The 19262-nt window shown below is 44.8% G+C and overlaps 1 protein-coding gene across 4 annotated transcripts; it reads left to right on the top strand.

Moving 5' to 3' along the window:
* Nucleotides 1-13024: 13024 nt before the first annotated feature.
* Nucleotides 13025-17913, top strand: LOC103632236 (pentatricopeptide repeat-containing protein At2g16880). Of its 4 annotated transcripts, none has more exons than XM_008654060.4 (3): nt 13025-15595; nt 15872-15984; nt 16539-17913. In XM_008654060.4, the coding sequence occupies exon 1, from the start codon at nt 13130-13132 to the stop codon at nt 15509-15511; it is 2382 nt and encodes a 793-aa protein (XP_008652282.1). In that variant the 5' UTR covers nt 13025-13129; the 3' UTR covers nt 15512-15595; nt 15872-15984; nt 16539-17913. The 4 variants fall into 4 exon arrangements, with proteins under 4 accessions (XP_008652282.1, XP_035818882.1, XP_008652276.1 ...); XM_035962989.1 differs by having other exon boundaries at nt 13044-15595; nt 16575-17390; XM_008654054.4 differs by having other exon boundaries at nt 13055-15595; nt 15867-15984.
* The last annotated feature ends 1349 nt before the right edge of the window (nt 17914-19262 follow it).

The following is a 19262-nucleotide window of genomic DNA, read 5'->3' as shown; positions in this document are numbered from 1 at the left end:
GAAACATTAGGCTTTTTACCAGTTAGGAGTTCATACGATGTCTTCTTGAGGATTTGGTGAAGATATAACCGGTTGATGGCGTAGCAAGCGGTGTTGACCGCTTCGGCCCAAAACCGATCTGAGGTCTTGTACTCATCAAGCATGGTCCTTGCCATGTCCAAAAGAGTTCTATTCTTCCTCTCCACTACACCATTTTGTTGTGGCGTGTAGGGAGAAGAGAACTCATGCTTGATGCCCTCCTCCTCAAGGAAGCCTTCAATTTGAGAGTTCTTGAACTCCGTCCCGTTGTCGCTTCTAATCTTCTTGATCCTCAAGCCGAACTCATTTTGAGCCCGTCTCAAGAATCCTTTTAAGGTCTCTTGGGTTTGGGATTTTTCCTGCAAAAAGAACACCCAAGTGAAGCGAGAATAATCATCCACAATTACAAGACAATACTTACTCCCGTCGATGCTTATGTAAGCTATCGGGCCGAATAGATCCATGTGGAGTAGCTCAAGCGGCCTGTCGGTCGTCATGATGTTTTTGTGTGGATGATGGGCTCCAATTTGCTTCCCTGCTTGACATGCACTACAGACCCTGTCTTTCTCAAAATGAACATTGGTTAGTCCCAAAATGTGTTCTCCCTTTAGAAGCTTATGAAGATTCTTCGTCCCAACATGGGCTAGTCGGTGGTGCCAGAGCCAACCCATGTTAGTCTTAGCAATTAAGCAAGTGTCGAGTTCAGCTCTATCAAAATCTACTAAGTATAGCTGACCCTCTAACACTCCCTTAAATGCTACTGAATCATCACTTCTTCTAAAGACAGTAGCACCTATATCCGTAAAAAGACAGTTGTAGCCCATTTTACATAATTGAGAAACGGAAAGCAAATTGTAATCTAAAGAATCTACAAGAAAAACATTGGAAATAGAATGGTCAGGAGATATAGCAATTTTACCCAATCCTTTGACCAAACCTTGATTTCCATCCCCGAATGTGATGGCTCGTTGGGGATCTTGGTTTTTCTCATAGGAGGAGAACATTCTTTTCTCCCCTGTCATGTGGTTTGTGCACCCGCTATCAATGATCCAACTTGAGCCCCCGGATGCATAAACCTACAAAACAAATTTAGGCCTTGTTCTTAGGTACCCAAACGGTCTTGGGTCCTTTGACATTAGAAATAAGCACCTTGGGTACCCAAACACAAGTCTTTGACCCCTTGTGTTTGCCCCCAACATATTTGACAACTACTTTGCCTGATTTGTTAGTTAAAACATATGATGCATCAAAAGTCTTAAATGAAATGTTAGGTTCATTTGATGCAATAGGAGTTTTCTTCTTAGGCAATTTAGCACGGGTTGATTGCCTAGAACTAGATGCCTCACTCTTATACATAAAAGCATGATTAGAGCCAGAGTGAGACTTCCTAGAATGAATTCTCCTAATTTTGTGCTCGGGATAACCGACAGGGTACAAAATGTAACCCTCGTTATCCTGAGGCATGGGAGCCTTGCCCTTAACAAAGTAGATAATCTTTTAGGAGGGGCATTAAGTTTGACATTGCCTCCCTATTGGAAGCCAATGCCATCCTTAATGCTAGGGCGTCTCCCACTATAAAGCATGCTTCGAGCAAATTTAAATTTCTCATTTTCTAGTTCATGCTCGACAATTTTAGCATATAATTTTGCTATATGATCATTTTGTTGTTTAATCATAGCAATGTGATCATGAATAGCATCAATGTTAATATCTCTACATCTAGTGCAAATAGTAACATGCTCAACGGTAGATGTAGAGGGTTTGCAAGAATTTAGTTCAACAATCTTAGCATGTAAAATGTCATTCTCATCTCTAAGATTGGAAATAGAAACATTGCAAACATCTAATTCCTTAGCCTTAGCAATTAATTTTTCATTTTCATTTCTAAGGCTAGCAAGAGAGGCATTCAATTTTTCAATCTTAGTAATCGAACTAGCATTATCATTTCTAAGATTGTCAATTGAATCATCACAATCATTTGATTTCTCAACCTTAGCAATTAGTTTGGCACGTTCATTTCTAAGGTTGGAAATAACATCATGGCAAGTGCTTAGCTCACTAGATAAATTTTCACATTTTTCTACCTCTAGAGCATAAGCATTTTTAACCTTAACATGCCTTTTGTTTTCTTTAATTAGGAAGTCCTCTTGGGAGTCCAAGAGTTCATCCTTCTCATGAATAGCACTAATTAACTCATTTAATTTCTCCTTTTGTTGCATGTTTAGGTTGGAAAAAAGTGTTAATAAATCACCCTCATCATCACTAGAGCTAGCCTCATCACTAGATGTTGCATACTTAGTGGAGGATTTACATTTTACCTTCTTCTTCTTGCCGTCCTTTGCCATGAGGCACTTGTGGCCGACGTTGGGGAAGAGAAGTCCCTTGTTGACGGCGATGTTGGCGGCGTCCTCGTCGGAGGAGGAGTCGGTGGAGCTCTCGTCGGAGTCCCACTCCCGGCAATCGTGGGCATAGCTGCCCTTCTTCTTGTAGTATCTCTTCTTTTCTCTTCTCTTTCCCTTCTTGTCGTCGCCCCTGTCACTATCACTTGATAAAGAACATTTTGCAATAAAATGACCGGGCTTACCACACTTGTAGCAAACTTTCTTACAGCGGGGCTTGTAGTCCTTCCCCCTCCTTTGCTTGAGGATTTGACGGAAGCTCTTGATGATGAGCGCCATCTCCTCATTGTCGAGCTTGGAGGCGTTGATGGGGACCCTACTCGGTGTAGAGTCTTCTTTCTTCTCCTCCGTTGCCTTAAATGCCACGGGTTGCACATCGGGTGTGGAGGAGGCGCCTTGCTCGATGATTTTCTTGGAGCCTTTGATCATCAATTCAAAGCTCACAAATTTTCCTATCACTTCCTCGGGAGACATTAGCTTGTATCTAGGATTACCACGAATTAATTGAACTTGAGTGGGATTAAGAAATACAAGTGATCTTAGAATAACCTTGACCATCTCATGGTCATCCCATTTGGTGCTCCCAAGGTTGCACACTTGGTTCACCAAGGTCTTGAGCTGGTTGTACATTGCTTGTGGCTCCTCCCCTTGGTGAAGCATGAACCGACGGAGCTCCCCCTCGATCGTCTCCCTCTTGGTGATCTTGGTCACCTCGTCTCCTTCGTGCGCGGTCTTGAGCACGTCCCAAATCTCCTTTGCGCTCTTCAATTCCTCATTGTCGAGCTTGGAGGCGTTGATGGGGACCCTACTCGGTGTAGAGTCTTCTTTCTTCTCCTCCGTTGCCTTAAATGCCACGGGTTGCACATCGGGTGTGGAGGAGGCGCCTTGCTCGATGATTTTCTTGGAGCCTTTGATCATCAATTCAAAGCTCACAAATTTTCCTATCACTTCCTCGGGAGACATTAGCTTGTATCTAGGATTACCACGAATTAATTGAACTTGAGTGGGATTAAGAAATACAAGTGATCTTAGAATAACCTTGACCATCTCATGGTCATCCCATTTGGTGCTCCCAAGGTTGCACACTTGGTTCACCAAGGTCTTGAGCTGGTTGTACATTGCTTGTGGCTCCTCCCCTTGGTGAAGCATGAACCGACGGAGCTCCCCCTCGATCGTCTCCCTCTTGGTGATCTTGGTCACCTCGTCTCCTTCGTGCGCGGTCTTGAGCACGTCCCAAATCTCCTTTGCGCTCTTCAACCCTTGCACCTTATTATACTCCTCTCGACTTAGAGAGGTGAGGAGTATAGTAGTGGCTTGGGAGTTGAAGTGTTGGATTTGTTCGACCTCCTCTGAATCATAATCCTTGTCCCCTTCCTTTGGTACTTGCGCTCCATACTCAACAATATCCCATATACTTTTATGGAGTGAGGTTAGGTGATGCCTCATTTTATCACTCCACATAGAATAATCTTCACCATCAAACATAGGTAGTTTGCCTAATGGGACGGAAAGTAATGGAGTGCGTTTTGAAATGCGAGGATAGCGAAGGGGCATCTTACTATACTTCTTGCGCTCATGGCGCTTAGAAGTGGCGGATGCCAATTCCGAGCCGGAGGTGGAGGGTGACGAAGAGTCGGTCTCGTAGTAGACCACCTTCTTCATATTTTTCTTCTTGTCACCCTTCCGTTGGGACTTGATGGAGGAAGAGGATTCCTCCTTGTGCTTGTGGGCAGACTCCCTTGAGTGTGTTCTCCCCGAGCTTGCGAACTTGTCGCCGGTCCCGATCTCCCTTTTGGCGGATGCTCCCGACATCACTTCGAGCGGTTAGGCTCTAATGAAGCATCGGGCTCTGATACCAATTGAAAGTCGCCTAGAGGGGGGTGAATAGGGCGAATCTGAAATTTACAAACTTTAAGCACAACTACAAGCCGGGGTTAGTGTTAGAAATATAAACGAGTCCGAAAGAGAGGGCGAAAAACAAATCACAAGCAAATAAGGCGGATGACATGGTGATTTGTTTTACCGAGGTTCGGTTCTTGCAAACCTACTCCCCGTTGAGGTGGTCACAAAGACCGGGTCTCTTTCAACCCTTTCCCTCTCTCAAACGGTCACCTAGACCGAGTGAGCTTTTCTTCTCAATCAAACGGGACACTAAGTCCCCACAAGGACCACCACACAATTGGTGTCTCTTGCCTTGGTTACAATTGAGTTGGAATCAAGAAAGAAGGAAGAAGAAAAGCAATCCAAGTGCAAGAGCTCAAATGAACACAATTATCTCTCTCGCACTAGTCACTATTTGATTGGAATTGTCTTTGACTTGAGAGAGGATTTGATCTCTTGATTGTGTCTTGTATTGAATGCTATAACTCTTGTATGAGGTGGGAAGGCTGAAAACTTGGATGCTATGAATGGTGGGTGGTTGGGGGTATTTATAGCCCCAACCACCAAAAGAACCATTGGTGGAGGCTGCTGTCGTATGGCGTACCGGACACTGTCTGGTGCGCCAGCCACGTCACCCGGTCGTTAGGGTACGACCATTGGAGCTTCTGACATCTGGGCCACCGGACAGTCCGGTGGTGCACCGGACAGGTCCTTTAGACTATCCGGTGCGCCTTCTGGCTCTGCTCTGACTTCTGTGCGCACTGTAGCGCATTAACTGCTCTCTGCAGACGACCGTTGGCGCGAAGTAGTTGTTGCTCCGCTGGTGCACCGGACAGTCCGGTGCTATACCGGATAGTCCGGTGAATTATAGCGGAGCGGCTCCCAGAATTCCCGAAGGTGAGCAGTTCGGAGTTTGGTTCCCTGGTGCACCGGACACTGTCCGGTGGTGCACCGAACACTGTCCGGTGGTGCACCGAACACTGTCCGGTGGCACACTTCGGTTGTCTTTTGCTCTCTTTATTTGAACCCTTTCTTGGTCTTTTTATTGGTTTGTTGTGAACCTTTAGCACCTGTAAAACTTATAATCTAGAGCAAACTAGTTAGTCTAATTATTTATGTTGGGCAATTCAACCACCAAAATCAATTAGGAAAAGGTGTAAGCCTATTTCCCTTTCAAGGCTCCCCATCGACGCCTCCAAGCTCGACAACGAGGAAATGGCGCTCATCATCAAGAGCTTCCGCCAAATCCTCAAGCAAAGGAGGGGGAAAGATTACAAGCCCCGCTCCAAGAAAGTTCGCTACAAGTGCGGTAAGCCCGATCATTTTATTGCTAAATGTCCATTATCTAGTGATAGTGACAGGGGCGACGACAAGAAGGGAAAGAGGAAGGAAAAGAAGAGATACTACAAGAAGAAGGGCGGTGATGCCCATGTATGCCAGGAGTGGGACTCCGACGAGAGCTCCACTGACTCCTCCTCCGACGAGGACGCCGCCAACATCGCCGTCAACAAAGGTCTTCTCTTCCCCAACGTCGACCACAAGTGCCTCATGGCAAAAGACGGCAAAAAGAAGGTAAAATCTAGAGCCTCCACTAAATATGCAACATCTAGTGATGAGGAAAACTCTAGTGATGATGAAGATAATTTGCTTGCCCTTTTTGCCAACCTAAACATGCAACAAAAAGAAAAATTAAATGAATTGATAGGTGCTATTCATGAGAAGGATGAACTCTTGGACTCCCAAGAGGACTTCCTTTTTAAGGAAAATAAGAAGCATGTTAAGGTTAAAAATGCTTATGCTCAGGAAGTAGAAAAATGTGGAAAATTGACTAGTGAGCTAAGCACTTGCCATGACACTATCTCAAACCTTAGAAATGAAAATGCAAAATTAATTGCTAAGGTTGAGAAGTTAGATGTTTGTGATGATTCAATTGTTAATCTTAGAAATGATAATTCTAGTTTGATTACTAAGATTGACAAGTTGAATGCATCACTCTCTAGCCTTAAAATTGAGAATGAAAAATTAATTGCTAAGGCTAAAGATTTAAATGTTTGCAATATTTCTATTTCCAATCTTAGAAATGAGAATGCTATTTTATATGCTAAGATTGATGAATTAAATGCTTGCAAACCCTCTACATCTATCATTGAGCATGTTACTATTTGCACTAGATGTAGAGATATTAATGTTGATGCTATACATGATCACTAACTTTAATTAAACAACAGAATGATCACATAGCCCAACTTAGTGCTAAGATTAATGAGCATGACTTAGAAAATGAAAATTTTAAATTTGCTAGAAGCATGCTCTATAGTGGGAGACGCCCAGGCATTAAGGATGGCATTAGCTTCCAACAGGGAGACAATGTCAAGCTTAATGCCCCTAAGAAATTATCTAACATTGTTAAGAGCAAAGCTCTCATGGCTCAGGATAACGAGGGTTACATTTTATATCCTACTGGTTATCCCGAGCACAAAATTAGGAGAATTCATTCTAGGAAGTCTCACTCTGGCTCTCATCATGCTTTTATTTATAAGAATGAGGCTTCTAACTCTAGGCGTTCTACCCATGTTAAAATGCCTAAAAAGAAATCTCCTATTGCATCAAATGATCATAACATTTCATTGAATCTTTTGATGCTTCATATATTTTAACTAACAAATCAGGCAAAGTAGTTGTCAAATATGTTGGGGCAAAACACAAGGGCTCAAAGACTTATGTTTGGGTACCCAAGGTGCTTGTTTCTAATGTCAAAGGACCCAAGGCCGTTTGGGTACCTAAGAACAAGGCCTAAACTTGTTTTGTAGGTTTATGCATCCGGGGGCTCAAGTTGGATCATTGATAGCGGGTGCACAAACCACATGACTGGGGAGAAAAGGATGTTCTCCTCCTATGAGAAAAATCATGATCCCCAAAGAGCTATCACATTCAGGGATGGAAATCAAGGGTTGGTCAAAGGACTTGGTAAAATTGCTATATGACCTGACCATTCTATTTCTAATGTTTTTCTTGTAGATTCTTTAGACTATAACTTGCTTTCAGTTTCTCAATTATGTAAAATGGGCTACAATTGTCTTTTTACGGATATAGTTGTTATTGTCTTTAGAAGAAGTGATGATTCAGTAGCATTTAAGGGAGTGTTAGAGGGTCAGCTATACTTAGTTGATTTTAATAGAGCTGAACTCGACACTTGCTTAATTGCTAAGACTAACATGGGTTGGCTCTGGCATCGCCGACTAGCCCACGTTGGGATGAAGAATCTTCATAAGCTTCTAAAGGGAGAGCACATTTTGGGACTAACAAATGTTCATTTTGAGAAAGACAGGATTTGTAGCGCATGTCAAGCAGGGAAGCAAGTTGGTGTTCACCATCCACACAAGAACATCATGACGACCGACAGACCGCTTGAGCTACTCCACATGGACCTATTCGGCCCGATAGCTTACATAAGCATCGGCGGGAGTAAGTATTGTCTAGTTATTGTGGATAACTATTCTCGCTTCACTTGAGTGTGCTTTTTGCAGGATAAATCTCAAACCCAAGAGACCTTAAAGGGATTCTTGAGACGGGCTCAAAACGAGTTCGGCTTAAGGATCAAAAAGATTAGAAGCGACAATGGGATGGAGTTCAAGAACTCTCAAATAGAAGGCTTTCTTGAGGACGAGGGCATCAAGCATGAGTTCTCTTCTCCCTACACACCACAACAAAATGGTGTAGTGGAGAGGAAGAATAGAACTCTACTTGACATGGCGAGGACCATGCTTGATGAGTACAAGACTTCGGACCGGTTTTGGGCGGAAGCAATCAACACCGCTTGCTACGCCAACAACCGTCTCTACCTTCACCGAATCCTCAAGAAGACATCCTATGAACTCCTCACCGGTAAAAAGCCCAATGTTTCATATTTTAGAGTCTTTGGTAGCAAATGCTTTATTCTTGTTAAAAGAGGTAGAAAATCTAAATTTGCTCCTAAGGCTGTAGAAGGCTTTTTACTTGGTTATGACTCAAACACAAGGGCATATAGAGTCTTTAACAAGTCCACTGGACTAGTTGAAGTCTCTTGTGACATTGTGTTTGATGAGACTAATGGCTCTCAAGTAGAGCAAGTTGATCTTGATGAGCTAGATGATGAAGAGGCTCCATGCGTCACATTAAGGAACATGTCCATTGGGGATGTGTGTCCTAAGGAATTCGAAGAGCCTCCACAAGCACAAGATCAACCTTCATCTTCCATGCAAGCATCTCCACCAACCCAAGATGAGGATCAAACTCAAGATGATGAGAATGGGGATCAAGAAGATGAGCCACCTCAAGAGGAGGACAATGATCAAGGTGGAGATGACAATGATCAAGACAAGGAAGATAAACAAGATCCAAGACCGCCACACCCAAGAGTCCACCAAGCAATACAACGAGATCACCCTGTGAACTACATCCTCGGCGATATTCATAAGGGGGTAACCACTCGATCTCGTGTCGCACATTTTTGTGAGCATTACTCTTTTGTGTCTTCTATTGAGCCATACAGGGTGGAAGACGCATTAAGTGATTCAGATTGGGTGTTGGCAATGCAAGAGGAACTCAACAATTTCACGAGGAATGAGGTATGGCATTTGTTCCACGTCCTAACCAAAATGTTGTAGGAACCAAGTGGGTCTTCCACAACAAGCAAGATGAGCATGGTGTGGTGATAAGGAACAAAGCCTGACTTGTGGCCAAGGGATATTCACAAGTCGAAGGTTTGGATTTCGGTGAAACACTGAAACCTATGCACCCGTAGCTAGGCTCGAGTCCATTCGTATATTACTTGCCTATGCTACTTACCATGGCTTCAAGCTTTATCAAATGGACGTGAAAAGTGCCTTCCTCAATGGACCGATCAAGGAAGAGGTCTATGTTGAGCAACCTCCCGACTTTGAAGATAGTGAGTATCCTAATCACGTTTATAAACTCTCTAAGGCGCTTTATGGGCTCAAGCAAGCCCCAAGAGCATGGTATGAATGCCTAAGAGATTTTCTTATCGCTAATGGCTTCAAAGTCGGCAAAGCCGATGCTACTCTCTTTACTAAAACTATTGCAAATGATTTGTTTGTATGCCAAATTTATGTTGATGATATCATATTTGGGTCTACTAACAAATCTACTTGTGAAGAGTTTAGTAGGATAATGATTCAAAAATTCGAGATGTCTATGATGGGGGAGTTGAAGTACTTTCTAGGATTTTAAGTCAAGCAAATCCAAGAGGGCACCTTCATCAGCCAAACGAAGTACATTCAAGACATACTCACCAAGTTTGGGATGAAGGATGCCAAACCCATCAAGACACCCATGGGAACCAATGAGCATCTCGACCTCGACACGGGAGGTAAATCCGTAGATCAAAAGGTATACCAGTCGATGATAGGATCTTTACTCTATTTATGTGCATCTCGACCGGATATTATGCTTTCCGTATGCATGTGTGCAAGATTCCAAGCTGATCCTAAGGAAGTTCACCTTAGGGCCGTAAAACGAATCTTGAGATATTTAGTTCATACACCTAAGTTTGGTCTTTGGTACCCCAAGGAATCCACTTTTGATTTAATAGGATATTGAGATGCTGATTGGGCAGGGTGTAAAATTGATAGAAAGAACACATCAGACACTTGTCAATTCTTGGGAAGATCCCTGGTGTCTTGGGCTTCAAAGAAACAAAATTCAGTAGCTCTTTCTACCGCCGAAGCCGAGTACATTGCCACAGGCCACTGTTGCGCGCAATTGCTTTGGATGAGGCAAACCCTTAGGGACTATGGTTACAAATTAACCAAAGTCCCTCTCCTATGTGATAATGAGAGTGCAATCCGCATGGCGGATAATCCCGTTGAGCACAGCCGCACTAAGCACATAGCCATTCAGTATCACTTTTTGAGGGATCACCAACAAAGGGGGATATCGAGATTGCTTATGTTAGCACCAAGGAACAATTAGCCGATATCTTTACCAAACCACTAGATGAGAAAACTTTTACCAAACTTAGGCATGAGCTAAACATTCTTGATTTCCGGAATTTTGATTGATACCTTGCACACATAGCTCATTTATATACCTTTAATCATATCTATTTCATGTGCTATGACTAATGTGGTTTTTCAAGTGTATTTCATGGTAAGTCATAGATTGAAAGGGAAATGGAGTCTTCGGCGAAGACAAGGCTTCCACTCCACTACATCATATTATTTCTCCTTCGCCGTCACTCTGCATCGCTCTCCAACTTTGGTATAATCCTTCACTCATATATTATTTGCCAAAGGGGGAGAGAGTTTGAAAAAGGGCTCTAAAGACTCTGTTTTTGGCGATTAATGCCAAAGGGGGAGAGAGTATTAGCCCAAAGCAAAAGGACCGCACCACCACACCAATTTCAATTTCGGAAAGTTGTTTTCAATTGGTATTTTTCAAATTAGTATTCCTCAAAGAAATTCTATCTCATTGGCATATTTTAAAGAAGAGGTTTTCAGGAATTGGTATCTAAAATATTTGATCTTCTTTCAATTTGTAAAACCCTCTTTAACACTAAGGGGAGAATTTCATTAAGGGGGAGTTTTGTTTAGTCAAAAGAAAAGCTTTTGAAACAGGGGGAAAAAATTTCAAAATTTCAAATCTTGAAAATCCTTCTTTCAATCTTATTCATATACCTGTGACTATTTGCAAAATGTTTTTAAAAAGAATTTCACAAAGAATTTGCAAAAACAAAACAAGTGGTGCAAGCGTGGTCCAAAATGTTAAAATGAAGAAAGCAATCCATGCATATCTTATGAAACTATAAATTTGTTTAAATTCCAAGTAACCTTTGCACTTACCTGATGCAAACTAGTTCAATTCTACACTTATATATTTGCTTTGGTTTGTGTTGGCATCAATCACCAAAAAGGGGGAGATTGAAAGGGAAATAGGGTCAAACCTTTTCCTAAATAATTTTGGTGGTTGAATTGCCCAACACAAATAATTGGACTAACTAGTTTGCTCTAGATTATAAGTTCTACAGGTGTCAAAGGTTCAACACAAACCAATAAAAAGTCCAAGAAAGGGTTCAAATAGAAAGGAGCAAAAGAAACCGAAGGCAGCCCTGGTCTGGCGTACCGGACTGTCCGATGCACCACCGGACTGTCCGATGCACCACCGGACAGTGTCCGGTACACCAGGGTGAATCCACTCTGAACTGCTCAGCTTCGGGAATTTGGGGAGCCACTCCGCTATAATTCACCGGACTGTCCGGTGTAGCACCGGACTGTCTGTCTGGTGTGCCAACGATCGTCTGCAAAAGTGAATAGTGCGTGAACAGTGCGCGGACAGCGCGCGCAGAGTCAGAGCAGGCGCCAGAAGGCGCACCGGACAGTGAACAATGATGTACGATGCACCACCGGACTGTCCGGTGGCCCCACTTGTCAGAGCTCCAACGGTCGAACCCCAACGGTTGGGTGACGTGGCTGGCGCACCGGACTGTCCGGTGCGCCCGTCGACAGACAACCTCCCCAACGGTCACTTTGGTGGTTGGGGTTATAAATACCCCCAACCACTATATTTCAAGGCATCCAAGTTTTTAGCCATCACATTCAATACAAGAGCTCTAGACTTCACTCCAAGATACAAAAGCAAAGATCAAATCCTCACCAAGTCCCAAACACATTTCAAAGATTTAGTGGCTTGTGAGAGAAAGCCATTTGTGTTCATTTGAGTTCTTATCGCTTGGATCGCTTTTCTTCTTCCCCATTCTTGTTTTAAGACATTTGTAATCAAAGCAAGAGACATCAATTGTGTGGTGGTCCTTGTGGGGACTAAGTGTCCCAATTGATTGAGGAGAAAAGTTCACTCGGTCTAAGTGACCGTTTGAGAGAGGGAAAGGGTTGAAAGAGACCCGGTCTTTGTGACCACCTCTATGGGGAGTAGGTTTGCAAGAACCGAACCTCGGTAAAACAAATCACCGTGTCACACTCTTCATTTGCTCATGATTTGTTTTCGCCCTCTCTTTCGGACTCATTTTTATATCTAACGCTAACTTCGGCTTGTAGTGGTGCTTAAAGTTTATAAATTTCAGATTTGCATATTCACCCCCCCTCTAGGCGACTTTCAAAGGTATCACGCGCCGTCCTTAGAGTTCGTTGGGTGATTGATTCCAAAAGCGAGCCAACAAATGCACTGCGAATAATTGTCTTGTTTGTGTTTCTCTTTTCGTTAGCAGAAGACAGACACATGAATGATGATACTCCCACCATTTCAAAGTGTTAGACTTTTTTACTACCTATTTATATGATACCCCCTCCGTCCCGGTATATAAGGCGTAACCACCTTTGGTTCAAAGACAAAAAAAATATTTAATTATCTTTATACCACTGCATCGTTGTACGTATGCATAGAGAGAGCACACCTTATATTGTGGGATAAAAACAAAAAGTAGTTACACCTTATATTATGGGACAGAGGGATTATATAGCAACCGTAGCAAAGCACGGACAACTGACTAGCCTATATATATCATTTTAACAGTGTAACTAAACATATTGTAAATCTTTCTGTAATGGATGAAGTAAACTTTAAATTGAAAAGATGCGTGCTAATTTTGTTGTGCCATTGTTACCATGAGGCACTACCCTCTATCAAGACGACACTGTTTCTTTCATTGGGCTCAGGACAAGGAGGTCAGCGGCCCACCAATGAAATGCAATCTCGCTCTAACTCGTGCTTGGATGGGCCTCCGTTGAGCCCACCAAGTTCTCGTCTCCCATGGCCTTCTCTTCGATTCTTCCTCTTCCCTCCGCCTGCCGCGCCGTCAAGCAACGCCGCCTCCGGTCCCCATGGACACCACCACACCTTCCACTTCCGTCTCGCCGGCGGCCGCATCCGCCCCCGCCCCCTACTCGGACTCAGCTCTTGTCTCGGCCGTGGCTGACGCGCTTGTCTCCGCCTCGTGCCAGTCCTCGCCGCCACCCATGGACACCCTCCTGGCCCCGTACCTCCCGCGCCTCACCTCCTCGCACCACCCGCAAGTGATCGCCCTTGCCGCCGCCAACCCATCACTCGCCTCTCCGCACACTCTCCTCGCCTACCGCCGCCTCTTTTCTCCTCCGTCCTGTCTCCCATCCCTACTCCCGCTCCTCTCCATTCTCCCCTACCGCAACCTCCTCCCAACCCTTCTCGACTTCGTCCCGCTCGACCCATTGCGCCACCTCCACCGCCACCTCCTTGCTAGCTTCCCTACAAGTGCGCTCGCCGACGCGGCGCTCTCCACGTACGCCCGCCTACGCCTCCCCCACCTCGCCGCACAACTCCTCCACTCATTCCGCCGCCGCGGGTGCGTCCGCCCCTCCCTCCAGGCAGCCAACGCCGTGCTCTCCGCACTCGCGCGCAGTCCGTCCACCTCGCCGCAGGCCTCTCTTGATGCCTTCCACTCCCTTATCGCCCTGCGGCTCCACCCCAATCACTACACCTTCAACCTCCTGGTGCACACCCACTGCTCCAAAGGCACCCTTGCCGACGCCCTCTCCACGCTGTCCAAAATGCAGGGTTTCGGCCTCTCCCCAGATGCCGTCACCTACAACACCCTCCTCAACGCTCATTGTCGCAAGGGTATGCTCGGTGAAGCGCGGACGCTGCTGGCCAGGATGAAGAAGGAGGGTATCGTGCCCACCAGGGCCACGTACAATACCCTTGTCTCAGCGTACGCGAGGCTTGGGTGGATCAAGCAGGCGACCGATGTTGTGGAAGCCATGACGGCATTCGGTTTCGAGCCTGACCTGTGGACATACAATGTGCTCGCTGCAGGGCTGTGCCAGGCAGGGAAGGTGGACGAGGCATTTAAGCTGAAGGATGAGATGGAGCAGCTTGGCATAGTATCGCCTGACGTAGTCACCTACAATACCCTTGTTGATGCATGCTTCAAGTGTCAGCGCTCTTCTGATGCACTGAATCTGCTCGAGGAAATGCGTGAGAAAGGGGTGAAGTCAAGTTTGGTCACACATAACATTATTGTGAAGGGCCTTTGCAGGGAGGGGCAATTGGAAGAGGCGTTGGGGCGTCTGGAAATGATGACAGAGGAGGGATTGACACCGGATGTGATTACATACAATACATTGATTGATGCATCCTGCAAAGCCGGAAATGTTGCCAAAGCATTTGTGTTGATGGATGAGATGGTGAGAAGTGGACTCAAAATGGACACTTTCACCCTAAACACTTTGCTATATAACCTATGCAAAGAGAAACGTTACGAAGAGGCTGAGGAGCTCTTGCGTGCACCGCCGCAGAGGGGCTTTGTACCTGACGAAGTCAGCTATGGTACAGTGATGGCAGCCTACTTTAAGGAGTATAAACCAGAGCCTGCTCTGTGTCTGTGGGATGAAATGATCAAGAGGAAGTTAACGCCTAGTATTTCTACTTACAACACATTGATCAAAGGGCTTTCTACAATGGGGAAGTTGACAGAGGCGATTGACAAATTGAATGAGCTGATGGAGATGGGGTTGGTACCAGACGACACCACCTACAATATCATCATTCATGCCTACTGTAAGGAAGGGGACTTGGAGAAAGCTTTCCAGTTCCACAACAAGATGGTGGAGAATTCTTTTAAGCCAGATGTTGTTACCTGCAACACTTTAATGAATGGGCTTTGTCTGTATGGAAGGCTTGAGAAAGCGATGAAGCTTTTTGAGTCATGGGTAGAAAAAGGGAAGAAGGTTGATGTTATCACATATAACACCTTAATTCAAGCTTTGTGCAAAGATAATGATGTCGATACAGCTTTGCGTTTCTTTGCTGATATGGAGGTCAGAGGCTTGCAGCCTGATGTATTTACATACAATGTCCTGTTGTCTGCACTGTCTGAGGCAGGACGATCAGTGGAAGCACAAAAAATGCTGCATAAATTAAATGAGAGCGGAAAATTATATGGAAGATTTTTTTATCCTTCAATAAAATCCTCTGTGGAGGCAGTCGAGACAGGGAAGGACCCAGAGGTTAAATCTGACATTGAATCTGTTGGAAACACACAAGGTGATGATCAGGAGAGCTATAATAAATATATAAAGGAACTCTGCATTGGTGGGCAACTGAAAGAAGCCAAGGCTGTTTTGGATGAGATGATGCAAAAGGGCATGTCTGTTGACAATTCAACTTATATCACTTTAATGGAAGGCCTTATCAAAAGGCAAAAGAGGCAAACACATGCAGCTGGATAGGATATGGCTGAGTTTTGCTGCTCTGATATGTGACATTGTCCATGGTTTTGCCATAACTTCATCAGTTGGTCATAAACTGACTAGGTATATTTTCTGGTCCTCGGAGAACAACCATAACAACATTTTGAATTTGGATTCCTAGTCAAATTCGAGTCCCCTAGACGTTAAGCGGCCTAGAACAATAGATATAAGCAATGAGCAAAAGATCTTTGCTAGAATTTAGCATGCTCCTCAAAATATATACCTTAACCACTTGTCATGCATCTTTGTAACAAACTAACAATCATACTTACTTTATATCTGTTTATTTAAAGGGCAGTATGTTGTGTTTACCGGTTTTCCTTTCTGCTATTAGCGCAGAGGGTGATGCTAGCCTTTCTAGCAAGAGAAAATGAAGATCAGTCTGAACAGATGCAATTGGCGCCAAAGCATCACATATGGATGACAATCTATTGTGATTCCTGAACAGCTGGGTATGTTTTTTTTTTGTTCTCACCTCCTGTTCTTGAACTTCCATTTACCTTCATTCTGCCAGCTCTTTTATGAAACTTGCCTGCTAGTTGTACCAGTAGTTACTACCATGACTTAAGATATGGGGCATGTAGTTTTTTGTTTTAATTTTCTTTTGAGATGGAGACATGCAGTCGTTTTTACCGGTGATAATTAACTGCAGTTTTGTTCCCTACTTTTGTAACAACACAGACAATGTTGCTGCACATTTGACTCCGATAGTTTGTGGACTCAACATGACAGTCACATTCTCATGGCTATTCTGTTATCTGAAATTCATGTCCTTCTCATTTATTCTTTTTTTTTTGGGAAAAAATCAAGTACATTGTTGTATTCATTCATTTAGAATTGCATATAGACATCGCCCTTTATGAATTAATATCAATATCCACTAATCTAATGCCTAACACTATACAACTGAAAGTTTCATGAGTAAAGAGTTCCTAATTTGCATGCATAACACAATTTTTTTTAAAAGGCATTGAGCTCATGATGGAACTTTGTTTCTCCTCTACAGTTCACTTCAATTGAATATGGGGAATGCTTTTTGCAGAAGCTTGGTGGCAACTGGCAAGCAAACTATTCTCTTAGGCTGAGTCCAGTGCACAGCCTCCATACGTAGGTTGGTTTTCAGATCCAACAGATAAAGGTGCAACTGGAGGAGGTGCTCCATACGTAGGTGGAGCATATGGATGAGGTGCTCCATACGGAGGTGGAGCATATGGAGCATAAGGAGGTACTCCATACGGAGGTGGAGCATATGAAGGAGGGGCGTATGGAGGTATCTGGAAAGAAGCTTGACTTCCGTCCACAGCAGGTGGGGGAGGGGCATACGGACGTACCGGGAATGAGGCTTGAATTCCGGCTTGGGAAGTTGGAGGTTGACCATATGAAGACGGTGGATATTGATACAAATGATAGGGATAAGGGTATGGTGGTGGACGCGCAGCCGGAAATAGTGCACGGAGGAGTGAGGCTGAAACATCGGAGCGACGATGTAGTGAAGAAGACTCATCTAACGGAAGGGTTGTAGGTGACCCATCGGACTGCAAGAGATCCGTGAAGGTGTTCAAATCTGGGGACCAACCCGACATTGTGTGAAGAAAGGGGAGTTTGGAAGAGAAAAATGAGATGGAATGGTGTTTGGAATGAGCTCCACCCGGGTAGGGGTATATATACAGGGATTGGGGATGAAATTTGTGATTTTTTGCAAAAAAAATTTCGAATTTTTTGGACTCCAAACGGTCAAAAACGGCTAGCACACGTGGACCAATCAGATCGCGACACGTGGACCAATCAGATCGCGCCACGTCGCTCTCGCCCGCGCTCTCGCCCTGCCAGTGCCTCGCCTCTCTCTCGCCCGCCTCTCGCCCGGGCGGGCGCTCCAGCGCGGGCGAGAGCGAGGCGATACCGCCCGCTCTCGCCCGGCGCCGGCCTCTCGCCCGCCTCTCGCGCGCGGGCGGCAGCGGCCTCTTCTCGCCCGCGCTGCCGCCCGCACTGCCACCAGCCTTAGCCCTGCTTCTGATGTTGCAGGATGTGTGCAAACTGTGCATGACTAGCGTGTCATTCACCTCCCATTTGGTCCTGTATGTAACATTGCTTCCCGTCAGGCTGTCATACTGCTTTAGGTGCACATAAGTTGCTGACTCATTGTGGTTAGGGAGTGAGTTGAATTTTTAACTTTGTTTAGTGGTGATGAGGCATTTTACTAAATCAAAAACATAATAGTGAAGCGAATACTCAATATGACTAATGGTCATTAATTCTTTGGTTTCATTGTGCTTAGTTCGGCATAGACAGTTTGGTCAGTAACTGGATGGTACTGCTGCTTGTGAGATACTTACCTGGCACTTACGCTAAGCTATAAAACTATTCCCTGACACACTTCAGCGAACTGGGGGGGGGGGGGGGGGGGGGTATCAGCATGTAGAAACTGTAACTACAGCATGACAAGTAGAATTGCCTGCAAGAACAACGACTGGAAATTGCTATCTGGTCCAACTCAACTGTGCAAGTACCGGTACAGTAGGTATCGAACAAAACCAACATACATTCTAAACCTGTCATGCTTCGCGGACATGACCGACACACATTGTAGCCTGTCTTGTTGACGCCTAAACAAGGATGGATAGTGTGTTTGGTAGAAAGATGCGTTTAACATTTTCATTCGTCGTGGAGCAGGGGACCAAGGATAGGACACTGCCATCTCTGGGCTGGCGCCGGCGCCGGTTGCCCTGCAAGGGGAAGGTTCCTGCTGTAAGCTCCTGGTCGTCCCCTACCTACACCCCCTGCACATGCCGTTGGTTGCTGTCCGGTTCCGGGCTAGGTTTACTAACATTTTTGTGACTTGTGAGTATTCCAATTCTGTCAACCAATGAATGTATGGTCAGGTGGGGTTGCCAGGAGCCATCCACGAGCATCTTGAGGACTTGAGGTAGGCGGTATCACCTCTGTATATTCGTTTGATAAAAGGTCATCCATGTTTATGTTGCGTACTTGTATACTTTTTTTTTGCGAGCGGGTTGGACCCGTATTTCTTGTATACAGTTTTATGATGAACCGGAAATTATACTTATTTTGGACTTGAGGATGATTTAGTTTTGGCAGCATCTCTGAGCTTCCTGCCCAGCTCTGAGCTTCTTGCTCTTTCTAGAATAAAAAAAATATAGATACAGTATTACATAGTCACATCAAGTAGGTAGGACCCTCTCATTTCTTCTGCGCTCATCAGTGTTACTGCTACATTCTTTGTCCTTTTACGCCACCAGGCAGTCTGATCTCTGATGCCGTCTGTGCTGTGGTCACGAGTTCTGAGTACTCCCTTCGTTTCTTTTTAGTTATCGCTGGATAGTTCAATTTTGCATTATTGAACGACAACTAAAACGAAATGGAGGAAGTATAAGTCAAAGCTGCGGGCCGAGCTAATCCTGAATGACCCTAAGGCCCCAACATTCACATGACGATGGCAAATTAGAGAGTTTAGGACGACCGCCCGTGCGCACAGGTAAAGAAAGCTTGTTGGGCTCAGCTTCGACTTCGGTATACACGGCCATCGCCTATTGCCAAGATCAAAGGAACATGTATGCCTTCGTTTTAAGGATTCCGATGGGGAACTTGCAGCTGCATCTGCCAAATTTATCGATTGAAATAATTTAACGGGAAAAAGAAACTACTGATGGCCGCGACCCGCGAGCAGTGCTTGCCGGACCCGCAGTACGGCGGCGGCATCCTCCACAACGCG

Source organism: Zea mays, chromosome 1 (assembly GCF_902167145.1).
Source record: "Zea mays cultivar B73 chromosome 1, Zm-B73-REFERENCE-NAM-5.0, whole genome shotgun sequence".
Taxonomy (NCBI): domain Eukaryota; kingdom Viridiplantae; phylum Streptophyta; class Magnoliopsida; order Poales; family Poaceae; genus Zea; species Zea mays.
Note: the sequence above shows the minus strand (reverse complement) of the source record. Positions and strands in the feature narration are given on the sequence as shown.

Coding starts and splice junctions, on each gene's coding strand:
- LOC103632236 (XM_008654060.4), top strand. CDS start 13,130: ATGGACACCACCACACCTTCCACTTCCGTCTCGCCGGCGGCCGCATCC.